The 23,932-nt window shown below is 38.2% G+C and overlaps 3 protein-coding genes and 1 long non-coding RNA gene across 6 annotated transcripts in view; 2 read left to right on the top strand and 2 right to left on the bottom strand.

The window, feature by feature from the left end:
- The window catches only part of tesk2 (testis associated actin remodelling kinase 2), a 33,721-nt gene extending 24,619 nt beyond the window's left edge, over positions 1-9,102 (bottom strand). Inside the window, exons 1-2 of one of the 2 annotated variants that reach the window (XM_077228654.1) lie at positions 9,052-9,102; positions 3,751-4,047 (exon numbers count right to left, since the gene is read on the bottom strand). In XM_077228654.1, the coding sequence (XP_077084769.1) occupies positions 3,751-3,975 (225 nt within the window). In that variant the 5' untranslated portion in view covers positions 3,976-4,047; positions 9,052-9,102. Of the gene's footprint in view, positions 1-3,750; positions 4,048-8,513 lie in introns of both variants that reach the window. The other variant, XM_077228644.1, reaches the window with a different exon arrangement.
- An 889-nt stretch (positions 9,103-9,991) lies between these two features.
- Positions 9,992-15,882, top strand: tmx3a (thioredoxin related transmembrane protein 3a). 2 transcript variants are annotated; one of them, XM_077229066.1, is made up of 16 exons: positions 9,992-10,106; positions 10,247-10,301; positions 10,739-10,778; positions 10,883-11,006; positions 11,751-11,796; positions 11,891-11,971; positions 12,104-12,203; positions 12,468-12,545; positions 12,648-12,714; positions 14,111-14,209; positions 14,489-14,546; positions 14,629-14,682; positions 14,783-14,839; positions 15,009-15,138; positions 15,245-15,313; positions 15,510-15,882. In XM_077229066.1, exons 1-16 carry the CDS (start codon positions 10,061-10,063, stop codon positions 15,735-15,737), a joined length of 1,332 nt encoding a protein of 443 aa, XP_077085181.1. In that variant the 5' UTR covers positions 9,992-10,060; the 3' UTR covers positions 15,738-15,882. The 2 variants fall into 2 exon arrangements, with proteins under 2 accessions (XP_077085181.1, XP_077085189.1); XM_077229074.1 differs by lacking the exons at positions 12,648-12,714; positions 14,111-14,209; positions 14,489-14,546; ... (3 more) ...; positions 15,245-15,313; positions 15,510-15,882 and having other exon boundaries at positions 12,468-12,551.
- Positions 12,294-13,477, bottom strand: LOC143737561 (uncharacterized). Its single transcript, XR_013203669.1, has 2 exons — positions 13,416-13,477; positions 12,294-13,232 (listed from the first exon to the last, which is right to left on the bottom strand). It is a non-coding gene; the product is annotated as an uncharacterized LOC143737561 (long non-coding RNA).
- Positions 15,883-16,326: 444 nt separating the features above from the next.
- On the top strand, positions 16,327-21,299 carry dsela (dermatan sulfate epimerase like a). Its single transcript, XM_077228630.1, has one exon. The coding sequence runs from the start codon at positions 17,109-17,111 to the stop codon at positions 20,685-20,687; it is 3,579 nt and encodes a 1,192-aa protein (XP_077084745.1). The 5' UTR covers positions 16,327-17,108; the 3' UTR covers positions 20,688-21,299.
- The last annotated feature ends 2,633 nt before the right edge of the window (positions 21,300-23,932 follow it).

Raw genomic sequence — 23,932 nt, 5'->3', positions numbered from 1 at the left:
CTTACATTTAAATTACACAGATGTTTTTATGATACATTTTAATGACATAATTATATTTCTACTACATTTTTTTTTATAAACTTTTAAATGGTGGCCATCAAAAAGCGCATTATTCAAACACATTGAAAAACATGTAAAATACAATGAATATGCAATATAGTGAATGAATTTAACAAAATGCACCTTTCTAAGTTAATTTTTGTAGCTGACTTACGAGTTTTTGAACATTCAATGGCTTTTCTGAGGTAAATGTGACGTTGTTTGTAAGCTGTTTTATTGACACCTTTTCACGGTTGAAACACTGAGCGATTACATGTGACATGATACAGATTTCTGGAAATTGTACTGTATCTTTCAACATACCTTCTGATGTTTATTCATGTTTATTTTGTGTTGTAACTAGTTAAGCGGAAGAGATGATCAGTTGACGTACAATCTGTCCTCACACCGATTATTTTCTATTTCATAAATAAATAGGATAAGTTAATATTACAAACGGGTTCTTTCCTTTTTTTATTTTGAATTTACTGTCAGTACTGGGCTCTTAGTTCACATGTGTTGGGTACTTTGTATTGTTTGTGGATGACTGTGTTTATCCGCCACCACCGAAGACCCAGGAAAAACCCTGCTTTCACTGCTATGACAGAAGAATTGATCTTAGTAATGGGCATCATGATGATGCACTCTTCTCTCAGGGCTTTTCTGACCTCAAAACTTCATTGAATTATTCACAGTGAATATAAACCCTCAGAGCTTACCATACCACTGATGCTCAGAATCAAGGGTAGTACTAAATTCAATGTAGGTCTTAACAACTAAACAGCAATTATACATTAACAACTAAACAGCAATTATACATTACAAACTCTAATCAACACCCAGATGCTTTTTGTAAACACCAAAAATAAAACAATGGCAATTATGGAGGGGTTAAGAAGAGCCAAAGCTACTTTAGGCAATGTTACTTTATTAAAAAAATTAATTTGTTTTGCAATACTTCAAGCCCAACAGTATTTAAATAGACTTAAAGCTGCCAGTTTTACCACACTGAAAATGGAATCATTCCCAACGTTCGACCGCTATATTTCATCTTCACCGTCACCGCAGGGATCAGTACTGTCATCACTTGATCAGCCCTATACTCTTCATTATTTGCTCAAGATAACTTAGTATTGTAGTCCAATAGCAAGGTCTATCATCATTACTAAGCTAACAACATTCAATTTTACATGCCAAAAGCTGACATAACAACCTGGATGACAGCTCATCAGCTGAATCACAAGATTAACCTTTTTTCCTCCTTTAGGGCCTCTTCTAGTGAATCTATGTCTATCTTTGAGAAAGGCAACCCAACGTTCACCTCCTAATGTGTAAAAACTAGGAGTTATCAAACACCTGAAAAAACATCTAATAAAACGATTTCATGTTTACTTACGACTATAACTGACCCTTCACTAAGCCCCACCCTCCCTAGTTACTGTTGCTACGCCTGTCAAGCTTTCGCGCCTGGTACGTCTATTACAGTGTGTATTCACTGGTGTCAGACATTCCCAATGAGAGAATTAGTAATTTTTGGCGAACATGTGAAATATCTGAGAGAGCAAGACTAAAGGGACTGCAGTATGCATTCGAGGGATACATCCACAAAATAATATGCAACCGATTAGAGAATAATTTCATAAAAATTTAAGCTAAAGCCTATAGTCCCAGCGCAAGCAGCAGCGCCTCATGGGAAACGCACACATTGAGGAACAGCTATGTTCGTGCACAGCAGGGTAAGTGAAATGTGAAAATAATCTAATAATTATAAATCAAACAGTTTATCTACATTTTGTGGAATAACACTAACACCGGGAGAGCCGTGATCGGATTGGGTTAAAGTTACTCAGTCAGAGGTAGTAGGCCGTCGATTAACAAAATGCTGAAATATATTTTAAAGTATGTCAGTGGGCCTACGTCTTGTCTTTAATCGTCTTATTTTACGTTAAAATATATGCATTATGAACAAAGAACCGTCATTATTTCCAATTTCCAAGCAATAGGTGTTTTTGTTAATCCTGTGGACATGTAGTTGTGAATGGGGTCTCCACACTGCTTGATTCACGCACATCATTTCTCCCCTTGGCTTTTAGATTTTCGGGAAGGACAAAAAAAATCCACTCTCCCGTCCAAACTTTTAGGATACCGGGTATCAGATTTGCACAATCCATACACACAACGCTTCGGCATGTTTCCCTCATTCGAAAGCTTGCCAGACCTCCCACGCCTAGTTAAGGTTGCTAAGACACGATTGGCCAGTGGCGGTTTTTGGGCGTGGCTTAGCGAAGGGTCAATTAAGCATGTCAGAATATTCACAGGAAGAAAAAAAGTTGTATTTTCTTCGTCAGCAGAAAAAGTTGAACCTGCCACAGGCGCAGATGACAAAGTTTAACTCAGCTGTACGGTGAACATTTTAGGACAACCTCAGACCTCAGACATATGAAGACAAGGCATCATGCCTCAGACTAAAAGGCTTCAGTCATTGGACAAAACGGCATCGCGAGTCAGACTGAAAAGCTTCAGGTCTCAGGAAAAACAATGTCAGGTCTCGTACAATTAGGCATCAGACGAAACAGCCTCAGACAAAAAGGCATCAGACATAAAGGCATCGGACGAAACGGCATCAGACATAAGGGCATCGGACGAAACGGCATCAGACAAAGGCATCGACGAAACGGAATCAGACATAAAGGCTTCGGACGAGGGCTATTGGATATATTCCAATACAAATGAAAAATGTTTACAGCAATGTTAAATCAAGCAGTCTAATAGCTCGAAAGAACGCTTTAACTTCATGATCATGAAAACTCTCCATAGTTTGCCAACATACAAGCTATAGCTAGTTGAAATATGTCATCTAACTTTTTAAACGTGCAAATAAAACTTGTTAAATGCATGTTCTCTTCTGTAGTAATTAGTGTAACATTTGATGAAAGCAATTATATAAGCATATCATGATGAGTTACCGCCTCCATCAGCTGTTGTTGTATCTGATCTGAACCGCGTACATGTGACGTCACATGGGGCGGGGCAATGCAAACCTCTAAACTCCACCTGAGTCTGTTTCGCCCGATGCCATATAGCTGATGCCTTTTAGTCCCTGGCTGTTTCGTCTGCTGCCGTTTCGTCCGATGCCATTTTGTCCAATGACTGAAGCCTTTTGTTTTGTCTGAGGCATGATGCCTTGTCTACATATGTCTGAGGTCTGAGGGTGTCCTAAAATGTACACCGTACAGCTGTTATTGAGTCAGTATTTTGCACTTCTATAACTATCTGGTTTGGGTCAGAAGGCAGGCAAATCAGACATAAGAAGACTGTAACGGACTGTTAGGACAGCCGAAAAGTTAATTGGTGTGCAGCTGCCCAACCTTCAGGACCTGTACATCTTCAGAGCGAAGAAACAGGCAGGTAACATCATCAGAGACCCCTCTCACCCAGGCAACAAACTGTACTTCTCCCCTCAGGCAGATTTCTGTGCACTAGAACATCCAGGCATTACAGTTTTATGCCTGGATGTTCCCCAAAACACATGCAAGAACCAAGAGCTTCAGAAAAAAAAAAAAAAAAAAACCTTGAGTGTTTGCACACACTTGGCGTATAAAGCTCATTCTGATTCAGAACTAGGCTAAACTCTGCAGGTGGACTTTGGTAAGGGCAAGCGACTAAGAACTGAAATCGAAATTACTTATTGTCATCAGACAACTATCTCACCTTGTAGACCTCTGAAAAAAACCCAGAACCAATCCACTCGCAGACGAAGTCATCGAGTCGGGTCAGGCAAGAAAAGGCACTGATGAGGGCCCGGTAAGAAGAGGGACACACCCGGTCCAGCGGTGCCAGACCGGTGTCTGCTCCTCCTCCTCCACAATCCAGGTCCTCCACCCGATCTGGCCGTGTGGGAAACCCAGCAATGGAGTTCCGTTTGCTCCGCTCCATTGCTGCTGGTGCAAAAATTAATCTGGTAGATTATCAATCACCGGTTCACATTTTTGATAGTCCTTTTCAGACCTACAGAGGAAAAAACAGATAAGTAAAATATTGTTAATAACACCACGTCGGCTATGTCCCAATATATTACCCATTCTTATTACAACTGAATATGCTTTGTTTACTCAAACAGAAGCAATCTGTAGAAAAGGAAACCAAAAACCCAACATGAGCAGTAGACTGAAGAGTAGATTATGAAAAAGCTTGATCTTGATTACAAAAATATTATATTTCTATTTGAAAGACACAATGAAACAGAAGGTATTTTCTTCTGTGTTGTGATATACATTTAAGTAAAGCAGATAATTGAAAATGTAGGATGCAAACTTGGTGGATAACACGTAACAAAGAGAAATGAGTCATTTCCCTGGAAGATCAAGTTAGGACATTTTGATTAAACACCATGAGGTTTTTCCGGGTTGTGTCCGTTGCTGGAGTGGCTGAGAAGTCATTATACAGTACGAGAGCAGCCTCTAGAGGCGAAATGAAAACTATCACTGACGCCTCGTGGAGTTTGTTTTGACACGCGAGGCTGCGCTGCACAAAGTGGGACACCAGATGTGGATTTAAAAGGGACAATGAAACAGTATACACTACAGTACACTATAGTGCATGTTTTCATATCATTATAAAGTATAATTTGTTGACTAGAATGCTACATTAGTGGAGAGCAGCAGTATGTTTGCCATGGAGGCTGAGAGGATGCTTACATTAGTAGTACCTCAAGCAGTTAAAACTAGCCTATATCAAAAACAAACCCGACCCAAATGTTTAATGTCACGATTGTTACCATCTATTTTTAAGTAGCCGGTTTGCAAACAAACTTACAAATTGCATAACACCGCCTACTGGACGACACCGAAATTAATGCAAAATAAAGGATCGGGCTTAGGACAGCCAATACCGATCAGTAAAAAAAAAAAGCTTAATCAGCCCCCATACAGATCCTTGTGGGACATGCTAGAGGTGGGCGATATATCATTTAGACGATAATATCCAAATTGTTGTCTGGACGATATGCAAAATTGGGATATCGAATATTTCATAATTTGTACAATCCGACCCCCCAAACATGAAAAGAGCTGAAGGAAGTTAAAGAGGAAACAAATAACGCACACTATAACCTTCTAAACAATTATATGTATCGATTTTAATACTCTAGGGGTTTGTTTGACTGCATTTTATTTTATTTTTTGTACAAAATCACGATCATTCCTCAATTGCACGAGAGTAAGCTATAACTAATTTGCAATATACAACAACGAAGTTCTTACCTCACCTGTGTGTTATGACGTTTCATAGGTTGAAGCAACAATCCAAAATCGTAAAGAGTAAAGCCAATGTACGATTAATAAAATAGCTGCTAGAAAATGCAAAATATGCGTTGTTTGCAGAAAAATGAAGTCTGAAGTTAAAAAGTTTTTCTTAAAGGTCTGTGGCCTCCTCAAGTGGCGAGCTTCGTGATTGCATCATTAGAAAATTGCGTTGTATAATGAGTCCAAAAGATGGAATACATTTTCCCAAGAGATCGGTTCGGTACGCATTACAAACCGAACCATTCCGGTGGTTGGATCATTTTTCCTGCCGACCAAAATCCGCGCTGGAGCGAACAGCACAACGTTGCGCAACATCAAATGGCAAATGTAATGAAAGCGGAACGAAACTAATTGTTTTGTGCTTCACGGACCTTTTATCAGTTCAGACGAATTCCAGTGCAGCGTCAGCCGATCTTAATTAAGCGACACCGTTACTACATAAGAAATCCAGTAACCAAAGCATTTGAATTCGCCACTTAAGTAATAACATCGCTACGAGATCTAGTGAGAAGCGTTACAATTTCTCCGTTATTAACTGATCAAACAGCGCTGACGTGGAAACCAGGAGAAACATTGTTCCATGAATGAACTAGTTATAGGTTTTAAGTCCACAGATCATTCACCATGGATTTAATATTTTTTTACAGTCTATGGTAGTAACACTAACTTGTAACCATGTTTGGCAGAAATATTATATGCAAAACTCAAATGTTATTTAAATGTTATTTTTAATGTGATGACCAAAACATTTGTTCATCCTTCAAAGATTACCCCCATTTATAAAACTAAAAGTTTCAAGATGTAGGAAAACTCACACTTATTTAAAAATAATTTTTCATTCAATAAATAGGAAATTTCTATGGCATTTCTTTATTTTTGCTGTATCGAAAACGTACCGAACGTGACACCAGTCACCACTGTATCTTATTGAACCGAACCGTGAATTTTGTGAACCGTTACACCCCTATTAAAAATATAAAAGAACAATAAAGACTTTATTGAATAATATATTATTATTTTAAAAAGTTTAGGAGTCTTTAAATCAATAATGTCTCATATCTTTATGTACTAGTAATTCTATACAATAATAGGTCAAATGCAGCAAGTCAAAAGACCAACTGGAGGTTCTTTGCCAGTTTGCACACATTTCTTTGAAGGATTGCAAAAATATCGTCTGAATATCGATATCGAGATATTGAAAAAAAATATTGAGATATTCATTTTTGTCAATATCTCCCACCCCTAGGACATGCCTATCAGCAAAATACTAAGAACTTTATTGTTCAATTATTTCAGATAATTATAATACACGTGGAAAGTAATAACATTGCATCTTCTTCCAAATTGAAGCATGCACAGCAGACAGAACTCCAGCGCAGATAAACTGCTGAGTGGCTTACATTTTAAATTCCTTACACTATCCAAACAAACAATGTCCAGTCAGTCACTGGCATGAAAAAGAATCAACTAGACTAAATTCTCTGCAAAAGAACACAGAATCAAACCATTCAAACTCATTTCCCCTCATTCATCACAAACAAGAAAAGAAAAAGACATAAAACAGAGGATAGATATGGGCTAAACTGTCCCTGCAACGTTCCAGTTATAAGCTTGGGAATGAAATAGGGAAATAAATAAATAAACCCCAAACTCTGCCAGGATCTAAACACTGGCTTTCCACTCAGTCGAGTGGCACACCGCAGTGAAAAAAAAAACACTTTAGGACCAAAACATTTACGCAGGCCTTAGGCCACTCAACAGCTGGCTCTACTCACTACATTGTGATAAATCAAACCAGTCCATTTCTGTAGATTCCTCCTGTGATTTTCAAATGAAGGAGCCAATCGTATGGCTGACCTTTTATAATTAAGGTGGCCTGTCCCTCTGTTTTTGTTTCCATAAACATTCACTCAATTGTGTGATTTACTGTAGAAAGCAACCAAAACTACAGTGTGTTCAGAGTTAGAGTATGTAAGAAGGACTGTCACTGGACCATTAAAGACAAGCCCTAAAACAGCTGTTTTGATCATGATTCAAGTGGCAACTTTCCACAGAGCTCATTTCAAACTTGACCTTCAGTTGGGAAAGCCTTAAGCAAACACTCAATGTTCAACTTAATGCATCATTTGAAATCTCAGCCTGGAAATAAGCACGTCACAGGGTCAAAAATGTAAACTACTAAAAAGGGGTTTCCACCAAAACAACAACAATGAGAGTAAGCCAACTAAACATTGCACAGCAAGACCCCAATTTGATCTAGCACTACTCTAGTATCTGACTCATGATCTCTAGCAGCCAAAAAGTCACAAATTCCAAAAGAGGTTGTAATGCCTTCACTATCTACAGGTTCCAAGTATTTTAAAATGACATGATTAGACAGAACGACCTAGCTGATGCTGTGAACAGCAGTATGTCTGACATTCCAAAGATTAGAAATAAGAAATGAGGACTTGACCATCTTGTACAGACATTTTTCAGCTCATACCACACATTTTGTGCATGCATTTTGAAGTATGTCAAATGGGAAAACAGCAAGGCGGTGTTTTTCATTAATCATCTTAACACCTCAAAATCTGCTCAAGATGTTGCTAAGAAGTGCTTAGACGTAAAAAGGCCTATTAACGAGCATACTTAAGACAGTTTACAGGTCGAAACACATAATTCACTTCAAAGGGTCAACAGTCAATATAAAAAAGGATAATAACGATTTATTAACAATTGACATTTTTTTTAATTATTACAAACCATCCCCATCATTTAATAAACAAGATACGTTAAGGAAACTATGGCAACGTTTCCTAGCAATCAAGGTGAATTTGCAAACTGCTTTACACACTAATTTCGCGTGGGTAGTTACCAGGGAAGCAGAAGAAAGCGGACGCGAAAACAACTCGGAAGTGCAAGTGTTGCAATCCGAGATCGCATAATTGATGCTGAGTTGCTGACCGAAAGTGAACTCGGTTTCTGCAAAACAATAAACGTCAGAATACCGCTGAGAATAATGATCAGGTGCAACTGCATTGCTGTCATTAAATTGTTAATCATTTGTGGGAACCAAAGCGCTTTTTAATTGTTTACTGATACAGGCGCGTGGGTATCGCGTTCAACGCCTAACGTTAACGTTACTTTAAAACGAAGAGGAAAGATCGTACACAAAGTTAATTGTCTTACCTGATCATCAGGCTTGAAAGTGAAGCAAAGATATTCTGGCAGTCGAAAGGCCTCACTTAGTCCCATCGCATTTTGCAATAGCAAACAAGGGCCATACACTACAATCCATTAACATGCAGATATAATTGCCTATTTTTACCAATCGTCGGCTAGCCTATATTTGGACTGCAAGACGAATTAAACAACACAAGCTCCGTGTGAGCGTTTTAAAACTTAATTTACCGCAACTATAATAAACTTTTCTACAGAAACACAATTTTCAACGTGCACAAGTAGATAACTGCGCATGTTTCGTCGTTCTGTCCACAAACATGAAGCGGTCAAGAGAAAATAAATAAAGCGCGAGCTCTTTCTAGGGAGTCCTTCTTTCAATATCCTGTCAGGCTTTTCAAATCGGCTTCATTATTCCAAACTAATTTAGCATGCAGTGAATCGCCAAGGACGTAATTCCACTTAATGTGAGTTAAAATACAATGAAGTATATTCAAGAGACAGCCACTTCCATAACAGTTGCCTCTCCCCACGGACCAAAACTTACGTTTTCATTTGATGGAGATGGACGTCAACGTCGACCATAGAGATGCAAGAGACTTCTTAAACGGTATTATGTTGAACCAATCACTGGGGAGGCAAAGACCACTGTGGGCGGGTATTTCAATTGATTGACTCGTCTTTCCGCGAATCAAAATGTTTACTTAATGTACAGTTGACCAATTATAGGCTTGATTGTATGGCATAATAAAATACATTTACAAAAGTAGATTCACATTAGTAATGGTTATTAGGCAGTATTCTTAACATCTCTGTTGTTTGTTTTAAAATGCATTCCATTGTATTATGGATCGAAAACAATTGTAAGAACAATAAACAATTGTGGGAAAATGCATTGACAACATTTTAAGCATTTATTCCGTTAGGAATTCGAAAATTAACCCACTGTGGGTAAATTGTTATGTATAGGATTAATGTAATGATGCCTACTTATATTTTAGCACAGATGTGCCTTCCAATAAAACACGAAGCAGCTGTATTCCAAATGGTTTATGGCGCCATCTTTTGGCAGAGAAAATTGTATAATAATAATAATTATTATTATTATAATAAATAAACCTAATAAACCGCCTTTATATAAAGTTTTATATTTACATGAATTAGTTGATATAGTGCACTTATTGAAGGCCTAATTCTGTTTTAATATACCTGCATGTAGCCTAAATCTGCAATTAATTTCTTAGTTGCACGGTTGACCCCACACCACCTGTCCCTAACATCTAATATTACACTTACTCCAACTCAATAGCAGTCTTTTGGCTGAGTCTATTTAGACTGAGACTGATACACTGGAAAATGCAATACTAAAATCTAATTGAAACTATGAAACCTTCCACTTGTCCAAATTAAATTTGTGGCCTAAAATCTGTACGTTCCTACCTACCCCCTCGGGGGAATGGGGTTAATCTAGTCAGTCGGTCAAGAGCTTATTACCAGTCTGATGATTATGTCACCAACCCAACACCGACTCTGTTGTCTGTAACATTGCGGCGTTAATGACAGATCCAAGGATAGCAAGAATGAGAAACTTAATACTTACAGGTACTGTATGAACGCCTAGTAATTGGACACCATATTCGCCAACATAAAACCGCAAAATACTAATCTTATTAACACGACTGATTGATATCATGTATTGCCTAACTGTACGTCACTGCATGTATTTTCATTTTTTGTGATAGCGCTTCTTTCGGTCATTGCTGTGGTATCAGGATACGTGGAGGAACTCGATGACAAGTAGGCTATAAGTGCTTCACATTGTAAAGGAACTGATTGTGCTTTAGTAGTGTGTTGTCAATGCAGGGTAGCCTAGTTATGTTTGTTGCATGCAACATACTGAGATCTTGAGAAATGCCACTTGGTTTTGCGTAAAAATAGATATTAGCCTATATTTTATTTGTGACTCTATCTAGCTATACTTTTTCTATTAATAATATACATACAGACAGATGGATAGACAGACAGACAGACAGATAGACAGACAATATAGATAGATATATAGATATATAGATAGATAGATGCAATTGTTTATAATTGTATCTATCTATTTAGCTATACTATTTCTATTAATAATATACATTCATACACATACAAACAGACAGACAGATGAAAAGACAAATATATATATATATATGAATGTTTGATTGAATGCATTAAACAGTTCACATTTACAGGTTTAAGGAATACCGACAGAATGAACTCTGGCTGGTGGAGGTGAGAGGTTTAATTTATGCAATTTTATGTTGTGTGTTTTGCAAATTTCTAACACGTCAACTGTGTGATATCATGAATGTTTTTTAAATGTTTTTTTATTGCAGTTTTATGCTCCATGGTGCGCATACTGTCACACATTTGAGCCAATATGGTATGAAGTCGGTGCAGAGCTGAAGAGTCTGGGCTCTCCTGTTAATGTCGGCAAGATGGATACCACAGAGCACACAAGTGGGTTCCATTCATGTGTGTGCAAAAGTGTGTATGTTGGATAGCTTTGGTTACACTGAATGCATACCTAAAATTATTTTTAAAATGACCAAGAACTGCATTTATGCCATACTCCCCTTAAAATCCTTAGATGAAAGCTTGTGCTGTAGCTTGGTTTGAGATGACAGTAATGGTAATGCCACACCAGGCCATTGCTTAGCAACCAATTAGTATGCGGCAGGATAGGCTTACCTGCTGTTTAATGGGATTAGTTAAGCAGGCCTCGTGCGTTCATGAGACTCAGTTCGTTGAACTGTATACATAGTCTGCATTGAGTCTGTATCTTGTTAACCAGATGGCCATATGGCAAAAGTTGCATTTCAGCAATCCTTTTAGTTTCTTGGAATTAGGTTGTTCAGTGCCTGCCTTTTGCTGTCATTGTCTTCCGACTTAATAATCTTATTATTATTAAGTTCACGCATAAGCTTTCTAGCTAAATAAAATGTAGCCCATGTCTTTTGTTTTACCCCACCATTGGTAAACCCTGTTATTAATTAGATTCGATTAGATTCGATTAGTGTTTAAAAAAATCCAAGCAAATTTACAATAATTAATCGTGATCTATAATGATATAGCTAACAATCAACTAATGACAATCTACCATTATTATCTCTATTCTGAAATGCTTCTCCACTGATGTATAAGTACAAAAAAATAATAATTATTGCAAATAAAACACGAAAGCTTAATCTCTTGTGTCTTTAGGCATTGCTTCAGAGCTTAATATTCGAGGATATCCAACCATAAAACTGTGAGTTAATGCCTACTTGTTATCATATATACCGGTAAATCATATACATTTTGTTCATGCTGTATTTGACTCTTTTTTTTTGTTCTCTTAAAAGATTTAAAGGAGATCTGTCTTTTGACTACAAAGGGCCAAGAACAAAGGATGCTATTATTGAATTTACCAATAGAGTTTCAGGGTAATTCTACAGTGAATCTCACCATAATGAATTGTAATGTGTCTTTCGTGTTCTGCACTGACCTTAGTCTTATGTCAGTGCTAGTTGTAATTCTCTTCATGCAATCCCCTTGTCCTTTTTTATTTAATCTAGTCCTGTGGTAAGACCACTCTCTAGTGTTCAGTTGTTCCAGCATGTTATGAGTCGTCATGATCTTATCTACGTTTACATTGGAGGGGAGTCGCTTCTTAAGGTAAACATTATGTAAAATGAATGTCTGTCATACAGGAATTATGTACATTGACTGAATTACATTGGAATAATAATGAAATGCAAACTAATGAATAGTAGAGCATGAGTTCACAACTACTACTATTGGATTGTATTTTATTATTGTTTTATAAATAAACTGTGTAAATATATTTATTGGCAAGTCATGCAAAGTCAATCAGGAATGGATCATATTTGACTGCTAGTGAAATATAAGTCAATGTTTTTTTGTTTGTTTTTTTAACAGAAGGAATACTATAAAGCTGCAGCTGAGTATATTATCCACACTTATTTTTTCTCTGCATCTGAGGAAATCCTTCCAAAAGTATAAGTTTCACTTCAGAGAAACTCCTTCTGTAAAATAATCGATTTTTTTTAACTTCTTAGAAAATAAACCAAATCGATCCATTATTGATTTTCTCCATAGGCAGTCACTCTGCAGGATGTTCCCGTTGTGGCTGTGTTCAAAGATGGCACGTACTACCTCTACAATGGTAAGATGTACTACTTGCAGTGCATCACTTTACTAAGCGAATATCTGAAACTGACAGGATCTGTAAGCAGCAAAATCTCATAGTCTCTCAGCGTCTGAGTTCAAGGCTGTTTCCTCTCATCGCCTCTCGAAGGGTGCCGTTCCACTGGGGCAGAGAGGGGAGGTGGTAGTGAAATGCCAGGGCATCGAGGCAGAGTGTCACTAGAAAAGGGCACCAATAATGGGAATTAGGCAGGCGTGAAGAACGATGCAGCACCCTCAAAACAAACACTAGCCCATGACAGCCGTTTATCCTCAGGGTGTTGATCTGCTGGACTTCCCCATTGTTGAAGAAGGTCTTTTGGAGCCAGAAGTTAAGCAGGAAAGGATCAGCACACCGAACCTGGACCCAGAACGCGGCACTGTCAGACGAGTCCTCCACGATATGAATAGTTAGCACATCCATGGAGCAAGGTTAAAGACAAGGTGTAGAATGTAGATTCTGCAGCAGATATTATGTATTAACATCTTCTTGATTACCTAAAAAGAAATACAGATTTGGTCAGAATTGTATTTTTAAATTAATGCTAAAAGTTTTTTTTTTTTTTTTTCAGTTGAGCATAGGATCAAATTACAGCCCACACTTGTCTTATCACTGCTATAAAAGTCCTGATATCTATGCAATTGTTTCAACTTGGAAGTCAGTTCTTATGAATCGCTTACCTGAAATTATTTACATTATTAAATGGCCTCTTTTCATAACATAGTTCAGATGGTAATCCTTCTAATAAAAACAGAAGCATAAACAGACAATAAAAGGTGAAAAAAAGAAAAAATTTTTTTAAATAAATATTACAGGTCACAGCACACCAATATATCTGATATGAAAGCACATTTACATTTTCTTTATTGCTGGAATTCAGTTTACTTTATTAACATAAAAGGACTTGTTTTGTTATAAGTACTTACCACAGGTTCTTGCACGTATATAAGAAACAAGTGAAACTATTTTTGTGAAGACATTATAAATATAGCAATGTTTCTTACCATTATATTCCACATTTTGAGAATACAGAGACGGTAAAGTTATCCAGCTCTCCACTGTCTTGTGGCTTATTCTGAACATTTCGTCTGGGCTATCATCCCATACACACACCCTTTAAGTCAACAACTTGACTGTGTGCAAGTAACGTATTTTGCATAATTTAATGCACAGTTAGTGGACAGAAACACTTTGATAACAGAATGAAAGATCATTTGTTTCTTATGATTAGACATTTTTGAGTGTTTAACTTTGCATATTGTTTGCACAGGGTTGATGGTGACATTTAATAGGTGTAGAGCTACATTTTATACATGAACATGAAGTAATAAAAGTAATAAAAAGTTTTATCTCTCCTGTTTTATCATTTCTATAGAATTTCTTGATGGTGATCTGTCTTCCTGGATAAATCGAGAACGTTTTCCCTCTTACTTCCAAATCGATATCTTCAGTCTGTACCAGATGGGAGAACTAAGTAAGCCTGTCTTTCTATATGAAGTTATGAACATATAGTATTTCTTTTATTTGTCTTATTTTCTAATAACCTATTCAATTTTACAAGCGGCATTGTCATTAATTAACACCTTTTCTATGTTTTTGCCACTAGGTGATAAAACAAAACTGCTAGATGACTTTCTGCCAAGATATAATATTTATGTGTGAAAACGATGCTTTGACAGATTGTGATTATGTGAACTTCACATGCATACATAATTTGTTGTGTCGCTGTTCATTTCTCACACTTTCCTCAAAGGTAAACTTGTGGCATTGGCAGTAGTAGATGAGAAAAATCCATCTGAAGAAAGCATTCGGTAAGTTACATTAGAACATGTGCACAGAAGACATCAAAACCTTGACAATAACCAGTTTTCCCCCACCATTATTTCTCTTTAGTTACAAAACTCTGATGGAAAGGCTGTCTACTGAATACAGAGACCATTATAAAAGGTAGGTAGCAAATTTATATGAACTATAAAAACAGCACCTGACATATGAGTTTATCAAAGTATTTGTTAACAAAGTCCATATTGTTTTTTTCTTCTCCTAGTGATTACCAGTTTGGTTATATGGATGGTAATGAATATATCAACGGTTTAATTATGGGGTGAGTTGAATTGGACACAGATTTCAGCAGGTGCAACGTGCAAGAACTGTATTTAAAGCCACTGACATAGATGAATACAAAATTATATATATTTTATATATTACAGAGAAGTCCATTATGTGCTCATATATTTTTGTATAATCACCACTAATACTTTTCTTCTTCTCAGAGAAGTTGCAATCCCCTCCATAATTGTGCTGAATATGACCATTGATGGATACTGTCTACCAGAAAATAAGATTGAGACCATTGAGGATTTACTTCGCTTTCTCAACAGCGTTCTGGATGGCAGCACTTCGGTATGGGCGAGAAGGTGTTTTCTTCTCCATCTTTTCTGTCATATAACTTCCTTCTTGCGAAATACAATGGGCCTTTTCTAATAAAATTCCATTTTACCTTAACCAGCTACTCGGAGGAAATGGGTTTTTGCAGTGCACGAAGAGAGTTTTCTTTAAAGTGAAGTCTACTGTGGTGGTAAGTCTGATAACATTTATTATTTTAGCAGAAGGATAAAATTACTCTTATAAATTTTTTTCCCAAATATTTACTAAACGCTTAACGCACCAAAACCAAAGCACACGGCTGATCACATCCTCATCAAATATTTACTTGAGGCTAATATTTTGGTCACTGTTGTCCCAGTAACTAATATAAATCTCCTCGATCTCAGTCAATGTTCCAGACAGCTCCGATATTCTCCTGTTTTGTGTGTGGAGTGCCTGTGGGCATTGCTGTAATGGTTATCTGGGCTACATGTACTGCTGTACCAGTATATGATGAAAACCCTGAGGAAGGAGCTACAGCCAGTCAGCCTGCTTTGGATGCACACGGGAAGAAGGCAACAGAATTCCAGCCTGGCAGCACAGAAAAAACCTCTGAAGCAAAGAAAGAGGATTAACATGGACTGTTTATTTAGGATCATGTTAATCTGTAACATTATAGTATGTAATACTGATTTCCCCATTTTTATAAATTGTTTTCCCAGTCTGCATTGTTGGTTATTGTGGTTGGTTTCTTTATCTAATAAAGTTCAAATAACTTAATCAACTTCATTTATTTTATTAAGCTTCCATCATGTGAAACAAGTCTATAAATATTTTAAATCAAATTAATAAAGCACAGGCTATATGGCATTTAGATGTATGCTATAAAGTTGTGTTCAAATGCATTTGAACACTCTACTGTACTATGTTGGAGGTCCCTGGGTATTTTTTCTATAGGCCTACTTAATTTGTTTTTAAAAGGCAAATTATGAAGTAGCTATGAAAGAGTTCTCAACCCATTACTGTGTCTGCTTCAAAGTCAAACTATATTCTGACTTGTGGCTAAATTACATGAAATAATTCATAACTATAAAACTATACGTTATATTACTAGGCCTATAGCATTTGATTAATCAGTTATAAATCAAACGACATGATTACCGGAAATATAGTTTAATAAAACCACACAATGTGATATTACGACGCCATCTATCGACCATATTCAAAATTGTTAATGCTGAAAGTGATAGTTGTAGGCTACTAGATAGTTTGGAAGATGGAAAAAGCGACTTGCCTTATAACACTGAGACAGTTCTGTCGTGGAATAATTTAATGGAGGAAACTTAATCGTAAAAAGTGACACTGTAATGGCTTGAAAGCATAAGGATTCTTCAAATATGCCTGCTTCAATCAAATGAGAAAACATCACCACAAACGTCCCAGCCAGCGGTAAATTTCCTTCACCTCAAAGTGGATTAATGGATTATCTCACTTCTCGTGTCACAGGATGAGTAAAAGGCGTTAACAGTCACTTTACATGGTGTGAACAGTTACCGCCGAACGCTGCAACTTTCTTTCGTAACAGCGGATCAAACTTGTAATGACGGATTCTGAAAACGGAAGTTTATTTGACACATCTCGGCATTTATGATATTTCCGTTATGGCACTTAGCGCGAATGTAGTTGTAAATATTATCGAGAGATGATGTTGACATTATGCAGGCCATTACAACAGCTTACAAATAAATGGGGAAGATTTTTTGTTTTGCGTGGGTTTATGAAGCTTTAGTTTAGAAGGAGCACTATTATGGAGTTAAAAGCATGTTTTCTCGACGAAATCTGAACGTTATACCTACTCCCTACATAGACAGGCGCTTGGGTTTTTGCCTGAAAGGGAAATAATATCTGCAGCTCTACATGTGAATTAAATTGGAGTAATAACAATTTTTGGGCTCTTTGGAGGAGGAGCTTTCAAAAAAGAAAGCACCACATCTGTTTCTTGTATTATGGTCATGGAGAACATGCAGAGGTCTGCGGTTCTGCTCTGTGTCTTCGCTGTGGGACTTGCTTTCTGTGGAATTTCGGCTGCCTCAGACAGATATGTGTCTTTGAATGAACACCAAACAGACAATACCACCTTGTCAACACACCTTCACCCCAAGCTATACTTTGATCAGAAAGAAGTGCATTTCATGAAACAGAGGGCCACCACCACGCATATACATATATTCAAAGTGATTCAAAATGCTGTTTCTGTTATGTTATCCAATGCAGCTGCTTACCAGCCTCCGGTGAACCACGAGGATTTCGGCAAGAAATGGAACGAGATTTATGGCAACAATTTGCCACCTCTTGCGCTGTACTGTCTGTTTCAACCTGAGGATGCTGCCGCCTCTCAGTTTTTGATTGAGTACATGGACAGAATGGTGGAGTATCCAGATTGGATGGTGTCAAGTGCCCCAAATGATGAGGTTCCGATTGCCCACTCCCTCACTGGTTTTGCCACAGCGTACGATTTCATTTACACCTTTCTTGACACCCGGAGAAGATTGCGATATCTCAAGAAAATACGATCCGTTACCGAGGAGCTTTTTGAGCTCTCCAAGCACAGAGGATGGGGAAAACAGTTTCTACAGAACCACCAGACAACTAATATACTAGCCATTCTCATTGGCGCTCTTGTGGCAGGGGAACATAATGACCCAGAGACCATGATATGGAAGCAAATATCAGTGAACTACATGGAAAAGACCATGTTCCTTCTCAGCCACATTGTCGATGGCTCTCTCGATGAGGGTGTTGCATATGGTAGCTACACAGCAAAATCCATCACTCAGTATGTTTACTTAGCGTTGCGTCATTTTCAGATAGACAACACGCAGAACAACTGGCTCAAAGCTCACTTCATGTTTTACTTTGCTACTCTGCTTCCTGGATTTCAACGAACGGTTGGCATTGCAGACTCCAATTACAACTGGTTCTATGGGCCTGAAAGCCAGCTTGTATTTCTGGATGCATACGTGATCCGGAATGGCTCGGGAAACTGGCTGGCAGAGCAGATTAGGAAGCATCGTCCTAAAGATGGACCCATGATGCAATCAGCAGCCCAACGCTGGGCTACTTTGCATACAGAGTACATATGGTATGACTCTGAGTTAAATTCATCGCCTCCGCCTGATTTTAACAAAGCAACCATGCACGTTTTCTCCAACTGGGGTGTAGTGACGTATGGGGCAGGGTTACCTCAAGCTCAGGGTAATACCTTTGTGTCATTTAAATCTGGAAAATTAGGAGGGCGAGCGGTGTACGATATTGTCCATGCCCAACCTTATTCTTGGGTAGAAGGCTGGACGAACTTCAACCCAGGTCATGAGCACCCTGATCAAAACTCCTTCACTTTTGCACCAAATGGACAGATGTTTGTCTCTGAAGCCTTGTATGGTCCTAAATACAGCTATCTTAACAATGTGCTGGTATTTGCCCCCTCCCCCACCAGCCAGTGTAATCAGCCATGGGAAGGACAGTTGGGGGAATGTTCAAAGTGGCTACGATGGGGAGAAAAGGAAGTTGGGGAAACTGCCGGGGAGGTCATCGCAGCTTCGTCGCATGAGAACATGTTGTTTGTGAGTGGAGAGTCTGCTTCAGCCTATTCATCCGCCATGAAGCTAAAGAGTGTGTATCGGGCACTTGTGCTTCTTAACTCTCAAACATTATTCGTGCTGGACCACATTGAGAAACACGAGCACTCCCCTCTCAGTTCCCTCAGTGCGTTTTTTCACAACCTAGACATTGATTTCAGATACGTTCCTCACAGATCGTTTGGAAAATACAATGGGGCTCTGATGGATGTGTGGGATGCACATTACAAAATCTTTTGGCTGGACATGCAAGGATCCAGCCCCGTTGCCAGGATACAAGAGGCAGAACAGGCTGCGGAATTCAAAAAGAGATGGACGCAGTTCTTAAACGTGACCTTTCCCATGGAGAACCCTGTCGCCAGAGTTGCTTACTTGATGTATGGCCCATATGTCAAGGTCTCGGACTGTAGATTCATAGACAAGAGTAAAAATGGAGTAAAGATATCAGTAACTCTTAATGACACTGAGACTGTTGTGTCAGTTGTAACAAACTACAAAGACATTGAGGCTAGACACAGTTACCTGGGCTTTGCAGGCTTTGCTAAAACAGAAGACAATCAAAGAATAGTTCAGTTTGGCCATGGAATTCAAACTTTGCCAAGTCAAGTCACAAAAGATGTTGTGTTTGACTTTGGATTGGCAGTAAACATCTCTGTGGTAGTGACTTTATGTGTTGCTTTAGCTTTCATAATAAAAAAGAGGAAATTTCATGTGTCGTTCAAAATGCTAATTCATTGCACTCTGATATGTGTGCTGTTTTTGTGGGTGACTGAACTTTTGTCTGTTTTTTACGTCTGCGAACAGCTCTCGTGCAAAGTCAAATCAAAAGACAGCAGCATATATGATGGAACAGACTCTAGCATCCCTGACCTCCTCCCCGTCATCACCATCACATCTATGCCGGGCTCTGGCGCGGACATCCTTCAGCTCCTTTTTGATAACAGCTCTGACTTTGTATACCTCCGGGTCCCTTCCACCTACCTGCGGTTCCCTGTGTCTCCTTTCGTCTCTCTGGTGGACGCTTGTGAGTGGTCTGGAGCAGATGCTCAAAATGGACGATTTCGACTTATTCAGGGATGGTTCCACTCCATTGTCCACAATTTGAAAATGCACCTGCAGAACATTCAGTTACACCAGAGCAATGGCGAAACAGGGAATAATGTCAAAGAGAAAGGACAAAGAAAGAGAAGAAAGCTGCTGTCAGAGCAAACAAGGGCAGGAAGCAGAAAGCGTTTGGACATCGGATACATACAAGAGCTCAGGCAGCACCTGGTAAAGTACCCAAATGCCCGGCCGGTGCTGAGCATGGGCAGTGGTGGCTGGTTCTTGAAGCTGCCGTATCTCCAAGAGGTCATAGGTCGCTCACTTCGCTCAGTTCATGTGGTCAGAGACCCACGTGCATGGATTTATCTAATGCTCTACAGCAGTAAGCCAAGCCTGTACTTACGTAAGAATATTAAAAGGCACATCGCCAACATTTTTAAGCAGAACATTGATGGTGTGGATCAGGGCTGTTCTACAGTGGACTCACAGTTTCTTGCTTTAAAGAAGATCCTCTCCCAGCCAGATCCCAACCCTGTACGGCTGCTAGCTCAGCTATGGCTGGCTCACAATTCAGCAGGGCTCAAGGTGAGCGCAAGCCTCCCCACACACACTTACTTTATAGTCAAATTCGAGGACGTTGTATATTTTCCCGAAAAAACGGCGAGAACGATACATAACTTTATTGGAATACCTGTTGCACCAGCTGCATTAAACCAGCTGACATTTGCCACGTCCACAAATTTGTATAATCTGATATATGAAGGAGATATATCACCTGCCAAAATCAACATGTGGAAGACGAATATGGCCATAGATGAGATTAAACTCATTGAGGATACATGTTGGCCTGTGATGGAGAAGCTGGGTTATAAAAGACATACAGTCAGTCATTCTTTTTTGTAAATGTTTTTAAACTTTTTCATATTGCACCAAAAGATCACTTTTGGGGAAGTATGCAGTATATTTCCTCCAAATGTTGCATTTTTTGCAAACAGTTCATCATATGACCAATTGTTTTGTGCACTGATTTATTTATCCTTATATTTAAGCAATGTTTATATAGCTAAATCATACAGACAAAACTGAGTTTAGAATGTCTATATCTACTAAAGAACAAAAAGTGATTGCTCAACACTTAAGATGAGTAACAGATGCAAATCTTGGATCATAAACACATTTAGTTTGACTTGAAGACAAGATTATGCTATTTCCCACCAGATGGGCGGTTAACGGTATTTTTCAGTTATGTTGTGAGATTAAACACATGCTATTGTATCATGCTATTTTGAGTGAACTGGATGTCATTTTCAGTCATTTTTGCATTTATGAGAGCCAGTTCATGTGTAGGTCTATAGATGTGCAAAGATGGTGTTCACTGTGTGACTGTACAATTAAATCAATTTATTGACATGTCACATCAATTGATATCAAATGTCTTTTTTGGGGTACTGTATGTGAATATTTTTTCCCTGTTGTTTCTTTGCATCCCTATATAAACTATATACCAAACACCAATAGTAAATCTGTCTTACTTTTCTGAAATTATATCAGTTTCTCATGATAAAATCATAAATGGAACATTTAACAACCTAAACAAGTAAAACCACAAAACATCATATTTCTCATCTTAATGGGGAAATATTTTAATGCAGTTTTAAGAGACTACTAACGCGAAATGTATTAAAAGCCGGAATGCAAATGGATTTTCCATGGCACCACATGCATATGGAGTGTAATCATCACTGTGGGATAACTGAAATGGAGGAAAATACTAGCAATTTATGTGATACTTTTAAAACATTTGCAAAGGCTGCTTTAGTGTGTGTGTGTGTGTGTGTGTGTGTGTGTGTGTGTGTGTGTGTGTGTGTGTGTGTGTGTGTGTGTGTGTGTGTGTGTGTGTGTGTGTGTGTGTGTGTGTGTGTGTGTGTGTATGTGTGTGTGTGTGTGTGTGTGTGTGTGTGTGTGTGTGTGTGTGTGTGTGTGTGTGTGTGTGGTGTTTGCAGAGTCATTCCTTTGTGCCCAGCATGCTTCCGGACTAAACTCAGTAAGCAATTCTTCATAGGATAGAGTCTGTATGGAGAATATTAAGTTGAATGCTTAAAAACAAATTCGGTCCCTACATTAGACCATATGGCTGATCATGTAGGTGTCATCATATGGTGTGTTTTTTATTTATTTATGACTGGCATGAAGCAGCTTCTGAAAAACTGAAGTGCAAAGATGGTAAAAGGCATGAACACAGTGTGATTTGAACTGTGAAGACACTAGATATAAGTCAAATTTGTTTAACAATATCAATAGCAATTCATTAATGTACACATACTTGTTTATAGTACAAGTAAATGTTTCAAAAATACTTACGTGGCGTCTGGTAATAAAACATTATTTATTAGTCAGTAACAGACCTTACAAAAGAGGGGAATGAAAGATTTTACTTGCAATTCAAATGCAAGATTTATTCATATTCATAGAATTATTCATAAAATGTCGCCAGCAGAGGGCAGCAGATAAATAAAGATCCTACAACTTCTATGCTTGAGCAGAAATGTATTATCGGTAGCAGGTACTTCACTACTATCAGCAGCAAATCATGTAAGGACTAAAAAGAGCTTGCTCATTGGTGCCAACTTCATGTTTCCTTTTTACAGTTCAAAATACTTGTCATTTACACAAATGAATCTAAGATGAGTCAGGCCTTAAGCAGTATCATGTATTGTGGATCTTACTGTGGTTTCCTAGGTGCTAACTTAATGCTTTAAAAATAGGTAGAGCCGAACACTGACTGTGGGTTAAATACAGAGTTACAGTCATGCATTCAGATGAACAAATCAAGCCTTGGTGCTAGATAGCTCACTACATTTTGCTAGAAAATTGTTTTCAAATTATTGTATTGAAACCCTACATCCGTATTCTCTAACGCATCTCATGAAAGGGATTGATAGTTTTCTTCATTAGCAGACAGTTCTCGTGCCTTCTAATGCACCGGTGCCTTCAGCATGAGCCAAAAGCCCAGCTAGTGTTTGATCATTCACACTGGGCATGTACCCGTGGCAGCGACTTTGATGAATTAGGTGGTGTTGTGAAACCAGTGCTATTTATTCTTCTTAATGTCAAGCCCTTGGAAAGCGCATACTGATAGGAACATGTTTTAGCATTATCCATTGCAATGAAGAATGCAAAAGGGCTCAGAAGGAGAAGATGAATGAACTTAATTCGGTTTATGGTCATGTGGTTTTAGTGGATGAATTAATTAGTATCTGAGATCAAACCTCATGGTTTAGGTTTCTCCCAAAAGAGGGATCTCTCATGTAGTTGACAAATGCACTGATAAATACTATGAAGTAAAAAAAGATTAGTGAGTTATGGCAGGCCTCAGAGGACTTTAGATAACAGACCGGGTTTCTTATTAAAAACACTGGAGTGGAGGATACACAAGCCTAAAAAAACCCCCCATGAAATTAGTTGTGTGTAAATGCTCCCATTTACGGACAGTTTTCAAAATCTACTCCTAAATCTGCTGCTTTCAAACCATCTGTAGCCTCTCCTCCTTTGAATCAAACTAGATACAATCTAAATGCTAATCAATTTCAGCAACAAGCTCTTTTAGGGCTGACGGATTTTCTGCCGCACTATCTGGTGTCCAGGGGGACCGGAGGGAGGAGGCTTTGTTGGCGTACTGAAGATCAGTGGACCTTTAACACTTTCTCTCGTAAATTTAAAAAAAAAAAGTTTCACTCACTGCATGTGCTTCCAGAATATCATTATGTTATTAGAAAAAAAAAAACATATCCATAACATTTATGCAATGCATTTAAATACTGGTCATACAGACAATAAACCATATAGTCATGATATGTTTTGCATCTGCACCCACATTATCACATTACAGCTTTGAATATCTAGAGTCTGAAGGGACAGGCAGAACACACAAGGTGAGGTAGAGCTGTTGTAAGACAGTGGATAAAGTGGGATCCATACTCCATTTTGGAGGATCAATGCTCCAGGAGACCATGAGGAGAGAGGGATTACGTTAATAACACTAATAACCATGGTTGGGTCTTTAACTATGCCAATCTTTCTGAAACACAGCACAAGAGCTGCTTTATAGTTGGACTGTGTATTTAAATTCATCTGTGCAAATAATTATT

This window comes from Siphateles boraxobius, unplaced genomic scaffold (assembly GCF_051911475.1).
Source record: "Siphateles boraxobius isolate OS27281-9 unplaced genomic scaffold, OSU_SipBor_1 1, whole genome shotgun sequence".
Classification (NCBI taxonomy): domain Eukaryota; kingdom Metazoa; phylum Chordata; class Actinopteri; order Cypriniformes; family Leuciscidae; genus Siphateles; species Siphateles boraxobius.
The sequence above is the reverse complement of the archived record's forward strand: the minus strand, read 5'-3'. Positions and strand labels throughout refer to the sequence as shown.

What these genes read in the sequence shown, in the direction of transcription:
- tmx3a (XM_077229066.1), top strand. Translation starts at nt 10,061, where the DNA reads ATGACAGATCCAAGGATAGCAAGAATGAGAAACTTAATACTTACAG. An exon ending in CACGTACTACCTCTACAATG is followed by an intron (nt 12,715 to 14,110) that starts GTAAGATGTACT and finishes TCATTTCTATAG; the next exon opens with AATTTCTTGATGGTGATCTG. An exon ending in ATCAACGGTTTAATTATGGG is followed by an intron (nt 14,840 to 15,008) that starts GTGAGTTGAATT and finishes TCTTCTTCTCAG; the next exon opens with AGAAGTTGCAATCCCCTCCA.
- dsela (XM_077228630.1), top strand. Translation starts at nt 17,109, where the DNA reads ATGGTCATGGAGAACATGCAGAGGTCTGCGGTTCTGCTCTGTGTCTTC.